The following is a 17,911-nucleotide window of genomic DNA, read 5'->3' as shown; positions in this document are numbered from 1 at the left end:
GGCATCATTTGAGAAACAATTTGATGCAGCAATGGGGAGTTGGGGGTGGGCAGGATTTCATAACCGTTTAAGACTGATAAATTAAAATGGGTTGTAGCTTTCAGAGAACAGGCGGAGGACAATCATTACAACGGGGGGCGGGGGAATAATCGGATTGAAAGACTACAACGACCAGACTGCCTTGTGGGCGGCACTGGCGAGCATGCGCAGCGAGTTCGGCAGGCACCCTTCAGGCGGAGCGCGGGTATTGGCGGCGGAGCTGCGGCTGCGGAGAGGCTGCGGGAGAGGCTGATCCGCTCCGCAGAGAGAGAGAGAGAGAGAGGCTGCTGTTAGCGGACAGCACATCAAATGGACAAATGAGTGCTGCTGCTGCTCAGAATAATCAAGAAAAACCTGAACGATGCTCCGCAGTAGGAAGGAATAATTTGCAATTTTGTTTCGTTTAAAGAGAAAGTATTGTTTAATTTTATTTATTTAAAAAAAATGACTAAAAACGCGGAAGGCTCGAGGGAGGAGCTGTCTAAAATCGCGGACGAAGAGCTGATGAAGTGGAGCAAGGAGGAGCTGGTGAGGAGACTCCGAAGATCGGATGCCGAGAAGATGACGGTGATGATCGATCACAGTAACCTGATCAAAGAGGTGAACCGGCGGCTGCAGGTCCATCTGACCGAGATCCGAGGGCTCAAAGAGGTCAACCAGAAACTGCAGGAGGACAACCAGGAGCTCCGGGACCTCTGCTGCTTCCTGGACGATGACAGGCAGAAAGGCAAGAAGGTGTCCCGGGAATGGCAGCGGCTGGGCAGGTACACTGCGGGAGTGATGCGCAAAGAAGTTGCCCTGTACTTGCAGAAAATGAAGGAGCTGGAGGTGAGGCAGGACGAGGTGGTGAAGGAGAATTTGGAGCTGAAGGAGATGTGCCTGATGCTGGACGAGGACAAGAGCGCCGGCGCCGGCAGTCGCAGCTCCATAGACAGTCAGTCGAGCCTGCTCCACCTGAACGCCACAAGTGGTTTGAGGGACGTTGGGGACGGGAGCAGCACCTCGAGCACAGGGAGCACAGACAGCCCTGACCACCACAAACAGTTAGCGGGAGGTAGCCCCGAGCACCTCCAGAAACACCGGGCTGCGAGCGGGGGCAGCCCCGAGCACCTCCAAAAGCCCCGAGGCGGCAGCCCCGAGCACCAGAAGCACATCCTGAGCACCGGGAGCCCCGAGCTTCTGCCAAAGCACATGGTCAGCTCCAGCCCCGAGCACCCAAAGCACATGATGATTGGCACTCCGACTCCGGAGCATCTGCAGCAGCACAGAGGTGGCAGCCCCGAGCGCCTTAAGCAACACTACGGTGGCAGTCCGGAGCATCTTAAACACCTGGGCGGCAGCAGCAGCGGCAGCAGCAGCAGGGAAGGAACTCTGCGGAGACCATCGGCAGCAGCAGCAGACGAGCTTTCGCCTCATCACAGAAGTGTGTACAATGGGATGAATGGTGGGTTGGTTGACCTACTGAAACCACAGGTGTTTTTGCAGAGACTACAAGCACATAGCCACAATATCTGAATTACCTTTGGGTCTAATGCATAGATTTCAGTGCATTATTAGAATGCGTTGTCTGACCACATGCAGCAATAACGCATGTGCTCAATAATGACATGAAACTTACTGATGCATGTTTGTTTGCTTGTGCATCATACCTATCTCTCGTGGTATTGTCATACCTACAAATTGTTAATTTTAAAATTAGGCAGGAGGCCAATTTGCAGGTCTTTTACTGTAACACTACAATTTCTGCATGAAATCAATGCATTTATATTACAATATATAAAAACAATTCTTACTTTAGAGCAAAAATATGTTTTCAAATAGGAGCTAAATCCACAATAGAGTAGCACTTTTTGTTTGTGAAGTTTCATGAGATTTCCATTTAAAATTCAGCTACACAGGTTATTGCACTGTTTATAAATGGCAACCATTTATTCTCCACTTGGAGAAATAATTTCCATAGCACGACAAATTGATGCCCCTTGTGTATGGCACAGTGCATCAGTCTGACAGGACACACATTGTGTAAATGTATTTATGTACTCATTTATCTGATAAAAATGAATTTAAGATCTCTTCCATATCAACATATTAGGCAAATAGTGTACAGCCTGTCTGCAGTAGAAATATCTAAGTATGACCCTAATGGTGGGTTTTTAGGCCTTTGGTGCTGTGTATATAATTAAAGTCCATTAGGATTAAAGACTTTATATTGCTTTTGTAATAATGAAAGCTACTTATTAGATTACTTGCAATTAGTTGAATTGCAGATGATTTAGGAAAAAATAGACTTTCTTCCTTGAAATGGTTTGTGCCTTTTTGCATAAAAATATATGAAACAAACTCCCATCATATTGAGACAAATATCTGAGCTTAATTTTTGAGTCTCATTCAATTATGCATCCAGTTACATAAAATTTTTTTTAGTTACAGCCATGTTTTATAAACTTTGATTCAAGCTAGATTTCATAGTTAATTAATTGGAATTAAAGAGGAAACTCTAAAATTTTAACAGTATCTAGCATATGGATCAGGCAAATGAAATTTAATAAATTTACTTGCGTAACTTTAAGGCTCTAAAACAAACTCTGTATTTTATGCTGAATGATGTTCCATTTTAATAAGGTAATACCCAGATTTTATTGATATATGTTTTACATTTTGTTAATTAATCTAACATGAGGCACCCTAATTATTTGTAATTTCCCAGAACATTTGTTTCTGTTACAGTCATTGTTTGTGTGACTTACTTTAACACCAATGTACAACTGGAAGATCATGATTGCAAAACAGAGAGGTTTGAGGTTAAGAATTTTATGACTGCTCAGCTGGACTAACTAGAGTCATCAAGCCAATTTTGGCTTCAGTGAAATTCATATTGGTTTCAGGAGCCAAGTCATAGATTGTTGATTTAGTTCCAAGTTATTAAAATTTGACACCTGAAGCAGGATCTTGAGTATTCTTGGATTTCAGTATGCCACTGCTTAACATTGGATTGAATAGCACACTGAGTATCAATTTTGCCCTCTCATTTCCAAGATCTAGGTCTGAATCTAGCCCAAACTCTTACCAGCTGTAAGAGTTCCAAGTGAAATGGATTTGTCCAGTTTCAGTTCATTCCAAATAGATGTGAGTCTACAGCATAAAATTGCCTATATTTTAAAATTAATTTATCATATTACTAAGTAAAGCTACAACTATGTGCTTGTCTGAGGTCAGATTTAAGGCATGTTGTTGGGAGCATTATTGTAGAATCTTTACTCTGTATGTAATCTGCACTGTTAATGATTTGTCTTGATGCTAATTCTGTGCAATAGCAAAAACATTTTCAATTCCTTATTAAGCACAAAACAATTAAATTGTTTGCTCCAATTAAGGAAGTGGAATGCTTAGAATAAATCAAATTGAAATCAAACAGTGAATACAATCATCAGTGGAAACATTAGGGAGTTACTTTGCAATCTAAACTGGTATCTGCTTGTCTATAGCATGGTCCTTTATGTCCAAATCACAGATGTGTATACGGAGTGTCACTCGAGGCTGAGTGGAGTGGGCTGCACTGAACATTGTTGTAAAGGCTTTGGGATGATGGGACTGATTAGTAGTGCTTTTATGGCAGGACATAAGTGGAACAGAATCCACATAGAGGACTAAGAGTTTGAAACTGCAAATCAAACAGGTCAAGAGCCATGTATGATGTCACTGGGACTGAGCTCAGGCTGGAAGAATTCACAATGCAGAATCATAGAATCATACTTCAAAGTAAAAGGCCATTTGGCCTATCGTGTCTATACCAGCACTTTGAAAGAACTATCCAACAAGTCCCACTCCCCTGCTCCTTCCTTGTCCTTCAAGTTTTTTTTCCCTTTTTCAAGTATACACTTCCCTTTGAATCTGCTTTTGTACACTTTCGGGAATACATCCCAGTTCAGCGTAATTTGCAGAACAAAAAAAAATCTCCTCCTCCTATCTGTGTTTAAGAAAGAAAAAGCATGTATTTATAGTTGGGCAGGGACTCAGAATTACTTGATAAATTATTGTGAGTCCAGCAGTTTTAACATGGCGCATTACAGGTCAATGCTATAACTTCATGGGGAGAGCATTATTAAACCTAACCACTTGTCTGCTATCGGGCCCTGAAGCTGGCAATGAATAAAACTGTAATTAAGTTGGGGGCAAGTACCTTCTTTGTTCACCAAGAAACATGACATGGTTTTTAATATAGTTTGCAAATTCTAATAGTTTTCCTTGTGTTTCTGAGCTTTAAAAATACATACACTGTGAGAATCACAAATATTGGTGAAAAATGCACCTGGAAACAAATGCAAACATAGCCAGAAATGATTCCTACTTTAGGAATGAAACTGAGTTTACCATCTCCGGTTTACTGTGGCAAGTGATTGAACAGTGTTTCTGCGAGAAAACCAGTGCCAGGTTTTATTGATGTAATTTGTAAAGCTGGAACCCCTTCTTCCCTCTTTGATAAATTGATGAATATTATCTTTTAAACATTGAGGACAACAGATATTCTTATAGAAACTGCTTATTCTTGTTACTTCAATGCTTAGATTTTGTGACCTTTGATATCGGTGTTCTTCTCATAAGCTACAGACAAACTTTGTTAATGCAAACTAATAGACGATGTTTTCATCATACAGACCTTGTGTAACCTTAGTGTGATAATCTTTGCAAGTGTACGAAGGGAATAAATAGCCCATATACCTGTTCATTTTTATTTCACTATATTTTATTGAGGGAGGCAATGATTGAGGAAAAGAAGCACCTATTGTATTTTTGTGAAAGTAATAATTCCTATCTACTCTGTGGCCTCCAAGCTAGGTAGAAGTGTAGGTACAGTAAACTGTTAAGTGTAAGAGGAGCTCCAATCCTGGGACAGCATTGGTAGATGAGTTCCATTTCAGAACTATTTGGTGTGTCTTCTTGAGTTTGTATTGATGAGCTTTGTTTGTATAAATAGTCAATGGTTGTCTAAACATTGTATCATATTGTTCAGTACAACAGACTCTCCAAAAATATTTCTGTCCAGTGTTAAATGTCAGTAAACGTCCTTATCTGATAATCAGTATGGTGGTGTGTTGACTGCAGTTATTCTGGTTAAGCCTAATTCTCTGCATTCTCCTGACCTTTAGTACTTTATCTAATTCTTTGCTTTTTCATGACTTTTACATCTTATAATTCATTATGCTGCTTATTTTAATGTCCATATTAAGTGTTTTTAACTGAGCCAAATATTTCAGCAGTGATTTTTCTTGCTTCAGTATCTGGCCTTAAAAAAGGTGTTGATTATTGTAGGATCATGTTTCCATGGCTGTTATCAGCCACTTGGCCAATCTGCCTGTGTAAACTTGGGCAATGATGATCAACAGGCTGTTCTAAAGTGTGGCATTCACACTTAGTCTGAATATGTTATCACTTGAAGGCCGCAACATGCATTTTCCAGGAGGGGTCGCTACATAAATGATCAGGAGTGTGAAACGTGGGTTAATTATTGTTTTATCCTTCATTACCCAGAGGCACTGATTGGCATAACTATCACCTGTTGGAAATAAGGTGACTCAACAAAGTCTAGGGCCTAAGCCTGAAACCTTCTTGGTCTTGATGGCTTAATGCCACATTATATAGTGGATTAATCACTGAACTATCGGATAAGGTGGCCAGAGGACTCCTTTTTTTCTTTATCTGATTTTTAAGTTATACTATTCTAAGGCGGTTATTATTTAAAGTATTTATAAGTGAGGTATCTATGTTGCTTGGCTAGTTAATCAGTGCATGTTAGTTTTAAGAACTTCTGAATTGGATTTCCCATTGAAGTATTTCTTCCGCTGTGGTTTGTTTTTCTTCTTTTCTCCCCACCTCTTTGGAAGACATTGCCTTCTGACTGAGGAATGATTTCCCTCCAGTACCTAATCAAATTGGTTGGCCATCATGCCCGAGTCTATACTGTGATAGTCAGCGATTTCTTTTCTCACAGTGCATCATCAGTGAACTCAGACCTGACCTCACCTGATATCCACACAAACACACTTCTAGCAGGTGTAACTGGTGACAATGGTCCAGAATCCATGCTGATTTTCACCATTAACGCAGGGGTACTGAAGTCAATTCTAGGACTCTCACACCCTGATTAAAACCAGCTAACCTGATTGCATGTGGGATCTTCCTAGAGTGTATGGCTTAGGTACTCACTGATTTAACTGTGATATTGGAGGAGCTACCTGTTGTTTGTTTTAGGGCAAAACTGTAGCTTCCTGAAAGAAGATGTTGACAGTCAAATCAAAAAATAGATTTGCCAAATTGAAACCTTATACGGTCTACTGGTGGAATTAGTTACCAAAAATCATTTTCCATTTTCTTAATTAAAAAGAAAACAGGGTGAAGGGCCAAGGCCTGTGGTGCAGAACACCATCGAGGTTGAAAACAGTAAAAGGGAAGTCAGAAAGTAGCAATTCAGCCACCAAGTTTGGGCTTTGAAAACATGGGCATTTAAGAGGAAGGAAAGACAAATGTAAGTAATTAGTTCCATAGTTTGAAAATTGTGGGAAGAAACAGATTTGGAGTAGGAGACTGTGAGGTGGTCTTGATTTGCCTAAAGCGAGAAGGAAGAGCATGTGGGTGCTGTATTCACTGCTTAGAATAGACAAAGAAGGATAGTTAACATTAACTATGGTAGTATGGATAAATAGACAAGGAATGTTGTAATAAAGAACAAGAGGCTGGGAGTTAGAAGTAAGGGACAGATCACCTGTCATGTGACAAGCTTGTTTCCTGTCTAGTAGTGTTAGGAAAAGTTTCCCAGATATGACAAGGGCATTGAAAGCTTGGATTGGTTTGGACTTTATAGAAAGTTATTAATAGCTAAGTGTTCCTTGGAGCTTTAACAATGGAGAAAATGTTGGTGTTCAATGTGTCAGAGAAGAAGGGCCAAAAATGTTGATAGATGAACAAAGATGTAGAGCTAGTAAAGTCTGAGGTGGTTTCTTTTTATTAGACATGTGAGAGAGGAGAAAAATCTGTGCCTTTGAACTGAAAGAAACAAAATTTTCATTGTTCCATCAAAGGGGCTGCAGGCAAAGCAGTAATTCAACCATTAGGTTTCAGTAATGGCACACTTGTCTCTTTTAAATAAGAATGGTGACTGGTAACACATCAAGCTGTTTCATAAACTGTACCCACCTCCAACATACAAATTAGCAAGTAGAAATTTTATTCAAATTTATGAACACAAACAGCTTTTGAATGAGAAAAGTATTAAACACAAAACTTTCAAAATAAAGACCATATTGAGAAAAAAAAGCAAATTTATATACATTGATCAGGGTTTAATTGAAATTAACAATGGCAGTCCTTTTAATTCTACAGTTTAAACCAAAAGAACATTTTAAAAAGAATGTCCATGGCCACAACTTGTAATTGTGATTGCTATTCCTTATCACTTAGTAATTTTCTGTAATTTTTCTCCAAAAGCAGCTTTTATTGCTATGAACTTTGTTGAATTTTACAAGACAGACATCATTTAGCGCAGTACCTTTCGAAAGGGTAAAGAGAAAAAATTGCAAGGCTATGGAGAAAATGCGGTGTGTGGGATTAGTTCTGTTGCTCTTGCAGAGAGCTGGCATGGACACGACTGGCTGACTATGCTGCAATTATTCTATGGTTCTGTTCTATGCGTGGCATCAGACACAAGTGGTATGACCACAATTGGAACGAGAAGGGAAAAGTGATCTATTTTCAGACCATTCAACATGAAAGGAACTAAGAGGAGATGGGATGGAGTAGGGGAAAAAGTAAAGGCCACCTTTTCCTTTTTACTGTAGATGGGCCTTTTGAATTGCCTGGTTGAAACACACATCGGAAAGTTGGGATGGGAGGAGGGTTGCACACATGTAAAAGAACCCAGCTGATTTTCTTGTATCTGTTGCACTCAAGATGCGAAAAGTCTTTCCTGTTGATAATGTGGGATTCACCTTTTTCCTTGAGTTTACAGATGTCTATGTACCATGAATTGATGGCTGTCTGGTCCAGAAAAATTAGTCTGGGATGTAGTAGTTATCAACTTTCTCACCTCCCTGTACCATGAACATAAACATTAAAAAAAAACATGCTGCATTGAATAAAATCAATACTAATGCAGTGAGGTAATTATAATGTTGATAAGTCAATATTCAAGGTTGAAGTTCTTGTAATTCAAGTCTTCACAAAACATCATTCTGAAGACCAGTGAAGTTTTATCTTACTATCACCTGCATGCTAATCCGTAGGTTCACATCTCCAGTTCGATGATTAATGTCAATATTCAGCAAAGTTGGCAAGATTAGGATTCCAGTTAGATATTTGGTGTCAGTAACCATCAAAATTTCAGTTGCAGTTTCTCATTTCTTTTCCTTGCTGACAGTTGCGGTGACAAAAGGTTGTTCCCTCCTCTGCTGCTGGCACTTTTCCCTTTGACAGTGAAATCCTTGCTCCAAAGAAGGCTGAATTCCAAGATACTTTTGTGCAAATCCCTTTGTCACAAGTAGGCTAACTCATTGACATGCTGAAAAACAAACACAATCAAGAAAATATTGCACTTAAAATCAAATTTACAAAAAGCTTGTGATACAAACACGCATGATAAAAGCAGGAATACCATTTGTATTTCTTGGATGACGATTACTCATAAGCTGCTCATGGGTAGTCAAATACAAATTTTCATAATTCCTTTGATGAGTTTTTAAAGGAGTTTGCTATGCTAAATGAAACCATGGCTGCAAATAATGGAGCTGTCGGGGTGGCGGGGGGAGGGGTGAGGGGGGTGGTGGGCAGCGGTGGGTGGGGTGGGGGGGGGGTGCGGCGAGGTGTGGGTCTAATTTGGAAGGCAATTTAACTTAACAAGGTTTCAAAAAAGGATATGGATTTGCTTTGGAAGAATCCTGAAGTGGAAGATTCTTGTCTGAGGGAGTGACATTAAAATGCAAACCATGTTGTGAAGGGAGTAGAATGACAGGTGTGAGTAACTAATGATTTAATGATAAAGGATGCACAGAACAGAATGCACGTAACTGTGAGAGGTAGCAATTGAGAAAGGATCAACGATCATTAAGAATGTCAACAGAATAAATGAGCAAATGGATGAAAGACCGAGCATGGACTTGGTCTTGGTCAAAGATTTCAGGACGTGGGGGTGTTAGGGGGTGCACTGGAGTGGGAGTTGCATAAATTTAATATGTGGTGAGCATTCCCATAATTGTTTTTTAGGGCTAAACAAAAGATGATGTGTTTTTTTCACATTTTCAATCATAGTCATTTTTAAGGTAATTTGGCAACAGAATATTGGGAATTGTGCAATTTAAATATTTTTCATCTAATGTGTACCCTAAAGAATCAGGATTTAAGAGCTTAATCAGGGCTGTAAATAAATGGAAACGTTATGCTTCCTGGCATGGATTCCTGCTGAGGAAAATACTGTAAAACAATACTTTAAAATGTTTTCCTGTGTAAACTATTTTAGTTACTAACCATGAAAGAAAAAAGGGAATTGTGGTTAAATACTTAAATATTTATCTGACTTAAGTGACGCATTGAAAGCAACACCTGCAAATACATTTTAAACAGAAAGGAGAACAATACCATGAAAGGAAATTATGAACCCACCTCTCATTTTTGATATTTTGGAACAAGCCCTCTTAAAACAATTCTGTGTTGCGTGCTTGTATTGCAGCATACCCCTCGGCATTGCACATGAAACATGTGATGGTCTAGAAATCTCAGTACGATTAAACTTAGGAAAAAAATGCAGGAGAATTAGGTAAGGTCTGTTTGCTCCTTGCCTTAAGTCTCTTCTTGCTTCCAACAAAGTGCAGCAGGTTTAATAACTAGAAATGTAGTCATTGAAACAAACTGTTTCTTAAAATGACTACATTACTGAATATGCCTCAATCTGCTTCTAGCTTTTGCAGTTGCAGGAGCTACTCACTGTGAATAGTCACTGATTTATTAGGACACAACACGGTTTATGTGTCATTAATGGTTTATGCTTCCTGCATTAATAAATAGTTTTTAGGAAATGCTTGTTCATACCATGTGCTCTCACAATAATGCACAGCAGGATATTGCTCCTAAAAACAATAATTTGGAAGATTATACTGTGAGAATTATCATTTCCTTAAATGGAACAAAGACTTTTTATGCAGTTGCAGTGTCATGAAGAGATATTAATGTATACAATGTTATTGGAAATGATTTTTTAAAATAGAATTCTAGTAGGGGTCTATGCCTCAGTGTATGTCTTAATTGGATTAAAGCCAGCTAGCCTGGGCACTTTGAAGTATAATAGTCTTGAGATGTTAATTGGGTGAACAGTAAGGAGAACAGTAAGGTAAAATGTTCATTTGCATTTGCAGAATAAACCATTCAAAACTATAGATAAAATCTTGCACCTAGCTAGAAGAAGCCAAACGATGTGTTTGTTTTTTCAGCTTACCAATAAAGTGGTGCTATGAAAAGGGTTTTATTGTTAGAAGATCTGAAGTTCAAAAGACCTAGTGATACAATGGAAAATTTACATTCAAAGGGAAAGCTAGGTATAGAAAGAAAGGAGTTTGTGTTTGTAAGGGAGAGGCATTTAAGACCTAACCATTCAGTATGCCTCCAAACCAACTTGCAAAGGAACCTCATTTAGAATTTTTAAGGTCAAATGTGCTTTGCCTGGTGTCTATTTAAAGTCTATGGGTTACTGTTGCTGTAGTGGAGATTTACTTGGGGGTGATTAATTTGGGGATTTGTTAAAACGTTATTATAGTAGGATTTGTTAAAACGTTATTATAGTAGTATTTGTAGCCATGTGTATGTGTTTAATTCGTTGCTGAATTAATAAATGTTTAATTTAGTTATATATAAAAACGACGAGACTCAGTGGTCTTATTCCTACTGAATTCAAAGTCTGCATCTTGAAATTACAAATTGTAAAACTGGGTTATGACAGTTGTTTCAAGTTTCCCTCTGGGATTTGAACAACTCAGGCTGTGTCATGATACAGCTGTTAAATAAACTGACTAGACAAGTGGGCTTTATGTAGGAGATAACATGGAAACAGATTTCTTAGCATGTGTTATAATCAAAAAATGGAATTTCACAAAGAAAAGTTTGGGTTGCCTTCGGAAAATTTGATTTGTCAGCTTAAGGGTTGCTGGTGATCTTAATGATTTAGCAGTCTGTAGGGAAGTTGACCAGAACTGAAACCATTTCATTGGCTACACTGATGACATTTTCACACCAGCCTGATATCCTTGCCAAACAATAACTGCATTTTCAGCTAAAACTTCTCCATTCCAGTCATACTGAGCCCTTATTACTAATTTAAGTGATTCAAAGTCTCCAAATTGGTGTTTAAATGTATTATTTGAGACATGCTATTCATGCTGTCTGTCAAGTGGTTAAAAGTATTTGCACCTGTGAATAAGTCACACCCTTTTTCATGAGTCACAAGAATCAGTGTAAAATGTTGATTCTTATAAGTCCTAAGCTCACTTAATAGCTCCGTTAAAAAATTGGAATAAAAATTTGTAAAGCCACAAAAAATAGTACAGTAGTTAGCATATACTTTATTAGTTCACAAGTTCAACAGTATTTACCTTACACGTGAACATGGTAATGTTGAAACATTGACCCAATTTCTATGGAAACAGATGTAGAGAAAGTTAGAATGTGATTAATTATTTACAATAGAAGTGCTTCTATAGTCCACAAACAAGAAGCTGGTGAATTATAGCCTATAAATTGGCATCATTGGTTGTTTTATTCTAAATTTTGAATTTATTTTTTAAAAAGTGTGTTTTACTGCTATTTGCTACAGTTATGGATTAGCTGGCAGCAGTGAAAACTAGTTTCTTAATAAATACAATCTGTAGCCAGCCACAGTTAGTGTTTTCCCACTTAAACTGTAGCATTAATGCAAAGTGATTTCTACAATCAGTTTCATTCCAGAATCCTGTCGAATGGTGACTCCAGATTTACAGTATACAAATGGAAACCATGTCACACTGATGGCAAACACAGTTGCACAATGCAAATGCAGCTATGCTATAATTTCCCTGGGGATTCTGACGATTGCCCTATCTTCAGTGAAAGATCCTTAGCAGGTGCAAAGTTATGGCCAGTGATTGGGAGAATCCTGTGGAAATGATAGCCTGAATTTTCATACAGACAAAGAGGCTCTCTGTCTTTGCAAAAATGGCTGTGGAAGCCGGATCCAGAAGTCTCACCCTGAATCATGGAGGCAACTGCATATGTTCAAGTGCATTGCCTTCAGGCTGATCTGATTTTGACAAGTGGTATGTCCAAAACATAACTTGTGCACTTTAGACCTGGCAGGAGAAAGTCTAAAGTTAACAGTTATTTGGAAAGGTAGGGTACCCTTTTGAATATGGTCCTGGGACACCTTTGAGAGAGGTATAGTGCCCTTTGGGAAAAGTGAGGTGCTGTTTGGGATTCTTAAAAGTAGACATGATGAGCATAAAAAGTGGATACATTCATTGGAACTGTCAAGAGAGCTGTCAAGAGAACCATCAAGAGAAATGTCAAGGGAACTGTTGAAAAATTTCAAGAGAACTGTCCAACTTTCAAGAGATTTGAATCTCCTGCTCTTTAAACATTTGAAAAAAACTAGTGTTTAAAAATATAGTGGTTTCTATTTCACTCTGTTGACCCAGCTCTGAGGATTACCATTAGTGGATTAGTGTTGCATGACTGATTTCACGATCTATCATTGCAGTAGGGTGCCTGTTTGTTGACATGAGTTGGCACTAAGTTGGCATATATATGGGGTATAAAGTACTCATCGGGTGGATGAGGACATAGGTTGGCCGGGAGGGTATGAGGGCCAAGGGGGTGGGGGAGTGCTTAGTTTGGCATGGAGAGTATGAGGGGCCATGGGGGTGTGTGGTGGGGCATGACGTGCCATGTGTTGGTATAGATGAGGCATGGAGCGTGTATAGAGGGTGAGGGAATGGGATGAGTGAAGGCTGTTTTGTGTTTTATTCATTTCTTCAATTCTTTGAAAAAGTGACAGAACACAGCCAGCCTTTTGCCCAGTCAGCCTCTGCACCCGACAGCCTACGACTTCTTTCTGGGGTTGCCTGCCACAGCTCCATTTTCACCCGTCCCTCGTCCCACCTTGCCCTAGACCAAAATGCAAACTTCCGGGGCACTTTTTCCTGCATTAGGTTTGCGGAGCTGGGAATTGCCCCAACTCTGTTCTTCTGACCCGGGAGCAAAAATTCAGGCCTATATCTCTCAAAGTTTTGTACAAGGATATATTAGTGGGAAAAAGGAATTGAGAAAGGAAAACAATGCAGTAATTGTCTAAGCAATACATTGAAAGGCAATATGCATTCTGTTGCTATTGGATAATATTTCTATGTGTATCTCATGTTGCTTACCTGAGTGGTAAAGTATGTTTTTACTGGGCCTGTAGGGAGGAGATCTTAGTTGGTCCTTAATATGAAATTTTGTACCAACCAAGAATGGTGTTTGACCTGTTTATTACAGTCAGATAAAAAAAGACCTTTGTATAGCTACACAATGTACTGTATTGTTTCAAGCCTCTGTTGCAGATTCTGACTTTACCACATTTTAGACAACTGCTCATTCTTCAGTAAAATCTGCATGGGATTTCTTTCTTGAGATGTTGGTATCATTTTTATGCACTATAGTTAGACTACACAGAGTATAGTGCACAGTTCTGGTCTCCATGTTATATAAAGGATATAGAGACATTATAATAGTTGCAAAGATGATTTATAAGGATGACACCAGAACTGAGAAGCTGTACCTCTCAGAAAAGAATGAACTAGCTGGGGCTCGTTTCTCTAGAAAAGAGAAGACTGAGGTGTGACCTGTTAAGGATCTTAAGGTTATGAAAGTGTTTGGGAAGGTAGATGTAGAGAAAATGTTTCCAGTTGTGGAAGAGACTAGAACCATGTGCCATAAGTATAAGACTCTCATAAATAAATCCAATAGGGAATTCAGGAGGAAATTCTTTATTTAGGGAGTGGTTAAAATATGGAACTCATTACAGGGTACTACAAAGAGCACTTGAGGTGAACATTGTAGATGCATTTAGGAAGAAGCTAAAGGGTTAGAATGGAAAAAAAGGTTACGCTGATAGGCTGAGATGAAATAGGGTAGGAGGAGGATGCTGTGAAGCACCTGGGTTGATTGGTTGGTTTTTGTGCTGTTAATTTTATGTAATGCTATAAAATTCTACATCCCATTAGATAACTACTAGTTCTGCTTACAAAGGTTGCAACTGTTAAGTTCAGTGAAATGATAGACTTCGAAAGTCTTCCTTTGCCAAAACAGTTGACGATATTTAATGCATAGTCAACTTATACAGATTCATTTGGTCTTTGATCTGATTCTATAGTATTCTTATTTTTATGTTATATTAAATTGTGTGGTAGGTAATGTGTATATTCTGAATGTTATGTGCTATTTACTGAGATATTTGGCTTGAGAACAGGATATGTTTGTTTCATTAATAAGAATTTTATCATGGTTTCAGGTTTGATTATTGTTGTGTGTTGTTGACAGCCTGATTGTTTTGGACTAGGAAAGGGAAAAATCAGCCAGGGCTTCCTCTCCTGATACTCATCCAGTGATTTCTATAAGTATGTATGTACAGAAGTTTTGATAATTCATAGAATCACGGAATGTTTACAGTGCAAACGGCAGCCAGTCGGCCCATCAAGTCAGATTATTGTCCAGAGTGCATCTGGATTTCAAGAAGGCTCAAGAGAAAGAGCTGGACATGAAAAGTGCAGTAAGAGATTCAAAAGCAATACAGGGTGCCCAAAATGGCGCTATCCTCTAAATTGGGTGAGACTCTGCCAAGAAGCGGGAAACAGCCCCCACTAGCCTAAGAATAAAGAAAAATAACTTAGAAGCAAAATCAAAGAATAATTTTAATTGAGGTGGAAGCAATCAGTCTTTTAACGATTGGCAGTTTAAAAAAATCGAATGCTACTATTGTCATAGAAATGGATATATAATGAGGCAGTGCAAGGAAAGATCCAAGCAGGCTTGTAAACAAAAGAAGAAGCCCAATGAAATCTACAATGTAGAAGAGCCTGAAACAACAAATTCAAACATTTACTTGTTTAATCTGAAAGTTGTAAAGACAAAACCAATATTTGTCACATTGAAAGTAAATGGCAAACTTGTTAGAATGGAAGTGGACAAGGGAACTCCCACTACAGTAATTGAGGAATATGCCTTCAGATACTTGAATAATGGTGAACATCACTTAAGTTTGGAATGAACAGCTGCCAAGTTAAAGACGCATACAGGTGAAGACATTCAAGTATAAAGCATAAGCAGAGTAACTGTCCATTATGGAAGCCAATCAGCAAAGCTACGAGTGTTGGTATTGAGAGGGCAAAGTTGGCTAAGGGAAATCAACCTTGATTGGCCACTGAGATTCCAAAAGGAAGCTGGAAACATTCCTGTTTTGAAGAAGGAGTGTGCAAGGACTCAACAACCTGAAGAAATGCAGGCTGTCTTAAGCCAAAACCTGGAAGAATAGTAGAAGGAACTCAAAGAGACCCTGCTTGATAACAGAGTTCAAGAAGAGGTGAGCAACCTTCGCAGGGAAAAAGAAAAGCTGTTGAAAGACCTTCACACACTATAAGATTCTCTCAGGTCAAAGTTTGTATCTCTTGAAAAGTGTCAAGAGAAACAGAAAAAATTCAGCACCTCTCTGAACAAACCGAAGAATGAGTTGGTAGAGAAGACACAACAATGTTCAATTTTCCAGGAGGCAGCAAACAAATACAAAGAAGAGGTGGCAGAGCTGAAGAATCAGCTAAATGAAGCCAAGGAGGCGTTGGAAGCAAAAGTTGCAGAATTTTTCAAGAAGCAGACAGATAATGAAATTTTGGGAGACTTAGCCACTGAGCTCAGACAAGTTGAGCTTGTATCTGAGAAAAGCCTGGCCAATAGTGAAGTCAAAAAGAAGGCCAAGGTTAAAGTCTGTGCTAGAAAGTAGAAGAAACAACTAGCAACATAATGTCTGAACTTTGGGAGAATTATAGTGATTTATTTGCTACTGAAGAGTTCCTGCCCAGAGATATTTCAAATTCATTTTGTGTTAAGGTTACTGAATCATGTGAAGAAGGTGATAAAATAGAACCAAGTGAAGTTCCTGAAGAATCTGAGAGGATGTTGATGAATGCTGAGCACTTGACGATAACAAAGAATATAACTGAATCTGACATTGTTTTGTCAGCAAGACAAAAACAGCATTGCTTTTTGGCTGATGGAAGATATGAGGAAGAGCTTTCCTCCTTCACTGAGTAACAGCAACTCTTTCACTACTAACAACATTTTTGGAGTTACTCTTAATGAGCTACAGCATCAAGAACATCATCCAGGGAATGGAGTTCGATTTATAATAAAGCATATTTTGGAGCATCCAGAGGTATATGACAATATTGAGGGCGAACTTGGAAGGAAGTTGAAATGCTTCTTAGATGAGCTTCCAGCTGTTAACTACAATCTCCTGAAGTTCCTCTGTAGATTCCTGGTTAAGGCAACAATACAAAAAGAAGAAAAGTGGGCTTCAAGGAATCTTGCTGCTGTATTTGGCCTTAATGTTTTTCATATTTGCACAGATGTGGAAGATATGAAAGAAGATACAGAAATATTAATGGGGCTTTAATTCTGGCAGCATCCGAATACACTGTTGTACATAGACCTGACAATCAAATCACAAATGCTGATGCACTAAGTCGTTTGCCTTTACAAGAAAATGATGAGCTTGTCGCAGTTCCACAAGAACTTGTTTTACTGTTAAATTTCTTAGATTCCTCACCGATATGTGCTCGGCAAATCAGAGACTGGACAAGTTGGGACCCAGTCCTACCTCAAGTATGAGATCAAGTGCTACATGGTTGGTCACAGGAGCCCGTATCTGATGAAATTAAACCGTACTTCAACAGAAGACATGAAATACAGAAGACATGAAGAAGACAGAAATGCCAGCCAGGATGGCATTTTATTGTGGGGAGCAAAGGGAAAGGAGCCACTTTTGATTGAACTACACAGTGCCCATCCAGAAATTTCCCGAATGAAGACTATAGCATGCAGCTATCTATGGTGGCCTGGGATCAATAACGAAATAGAGAGTTTAGTAAAGCACTGTGTGCAATGTCAGCAACTGCAAACGTTGCCAGTGACAGCTCTATTACATCTATTGGAGTGGCTAGGTAGACCCTGGGTGTGGTTACACATTGACTACTTTGGACCTTTCCTGGGAACAATGTTTCTGCTCGTTGCCGATGCCCATTTGTTATGAGACAGCCTTTCAGTAAAGCTGAGTTATTTAAAAATCCCAGAGGGAAACTTTAAACAACTGTCATAACCTATATTTTTTAAGTGATATGTTTGAGATGCAACTCTAAATTCAGGAATCAGACCACCAGTTCTCGAGAGGTTTTATATTAAAGTAAATGAAATATTTTATTAACTTACACAAGTTAAATATATACACATGGCTACAAATTACTACTATCATAACTTTTAACAAATTCCCAAACTAATCTCTATTAGGCCAACAGCAACCCATAGAATTAACCAGATGCCAGGCAAAGCATTTTCACCCTATGAATTCAAAATGAGGTCCATTTCACTTTGGTTCCTGTGGAGACAGCTATATGTTTACAGCTACTTTGATCTTACATTGCCTCTGCTCCGCACATAAGAAAACTGCTGAAGTTATACCTAGCACAGCTCATTGAATGTAAATACTCATGGTATCACCTACCTCTTCTAATAACAAAACCCCTTTCATAGTACCAATTTTATTAGTAATATAAACATA

General features: G+C 38.8%; 1 protein-coding gene across 1 annotated transcript; it reads left to right on the top strand.

The window, feature by feature from the left end:
* The first annotated feature begins 483 nt into the window (after positions 1 to 483).
* On the top strand, positions 484 to 1,554 carry ccdc85a (coiled-coil domain containing 85A). Its single transcript, XM_041207046.1, has one exon. It carries the CDS (start codon positions 484 to 486, stop codon positions 1,552 to 1,554), a length of 1,071 nt encoding a protein of 356 aa, XP_041062980.1.
* Positions 1,555 to 17,911: the final 16,357 nt, after the last annotated feature.

This window comes from Carcharodon carcharias, chromosome 2, assembly GCF_017639515.1.
Source record: "Carcharodon carcharias isolate sCarCar2 chromosome 2, sCarCar2.pri, whole genome shotgun sequence".
In the NCBI taxonomy this organism is placed as follows: Eukaryota; Metazoa; Chordata; class Chondrichthyes; order Lamniformes; family Lamnidae; genus Carcharodon; species Carcharodon carcharias.
The sequence above is the reverse complement of the archived record's forward strand: the minus strand, read 5'-3'. Positions and strand labels throughout refer to the sequence as shown.

What these genes read in the sequence shown, in the direction of transcription:
- ccdc85a (XM_041207046.1), top strand. Translation starts at nt 484, where the DNA reads ATGACTAAAAACGCGGAAGGCTCGAGGGAGGAGCTGTCTAAAATCGCG.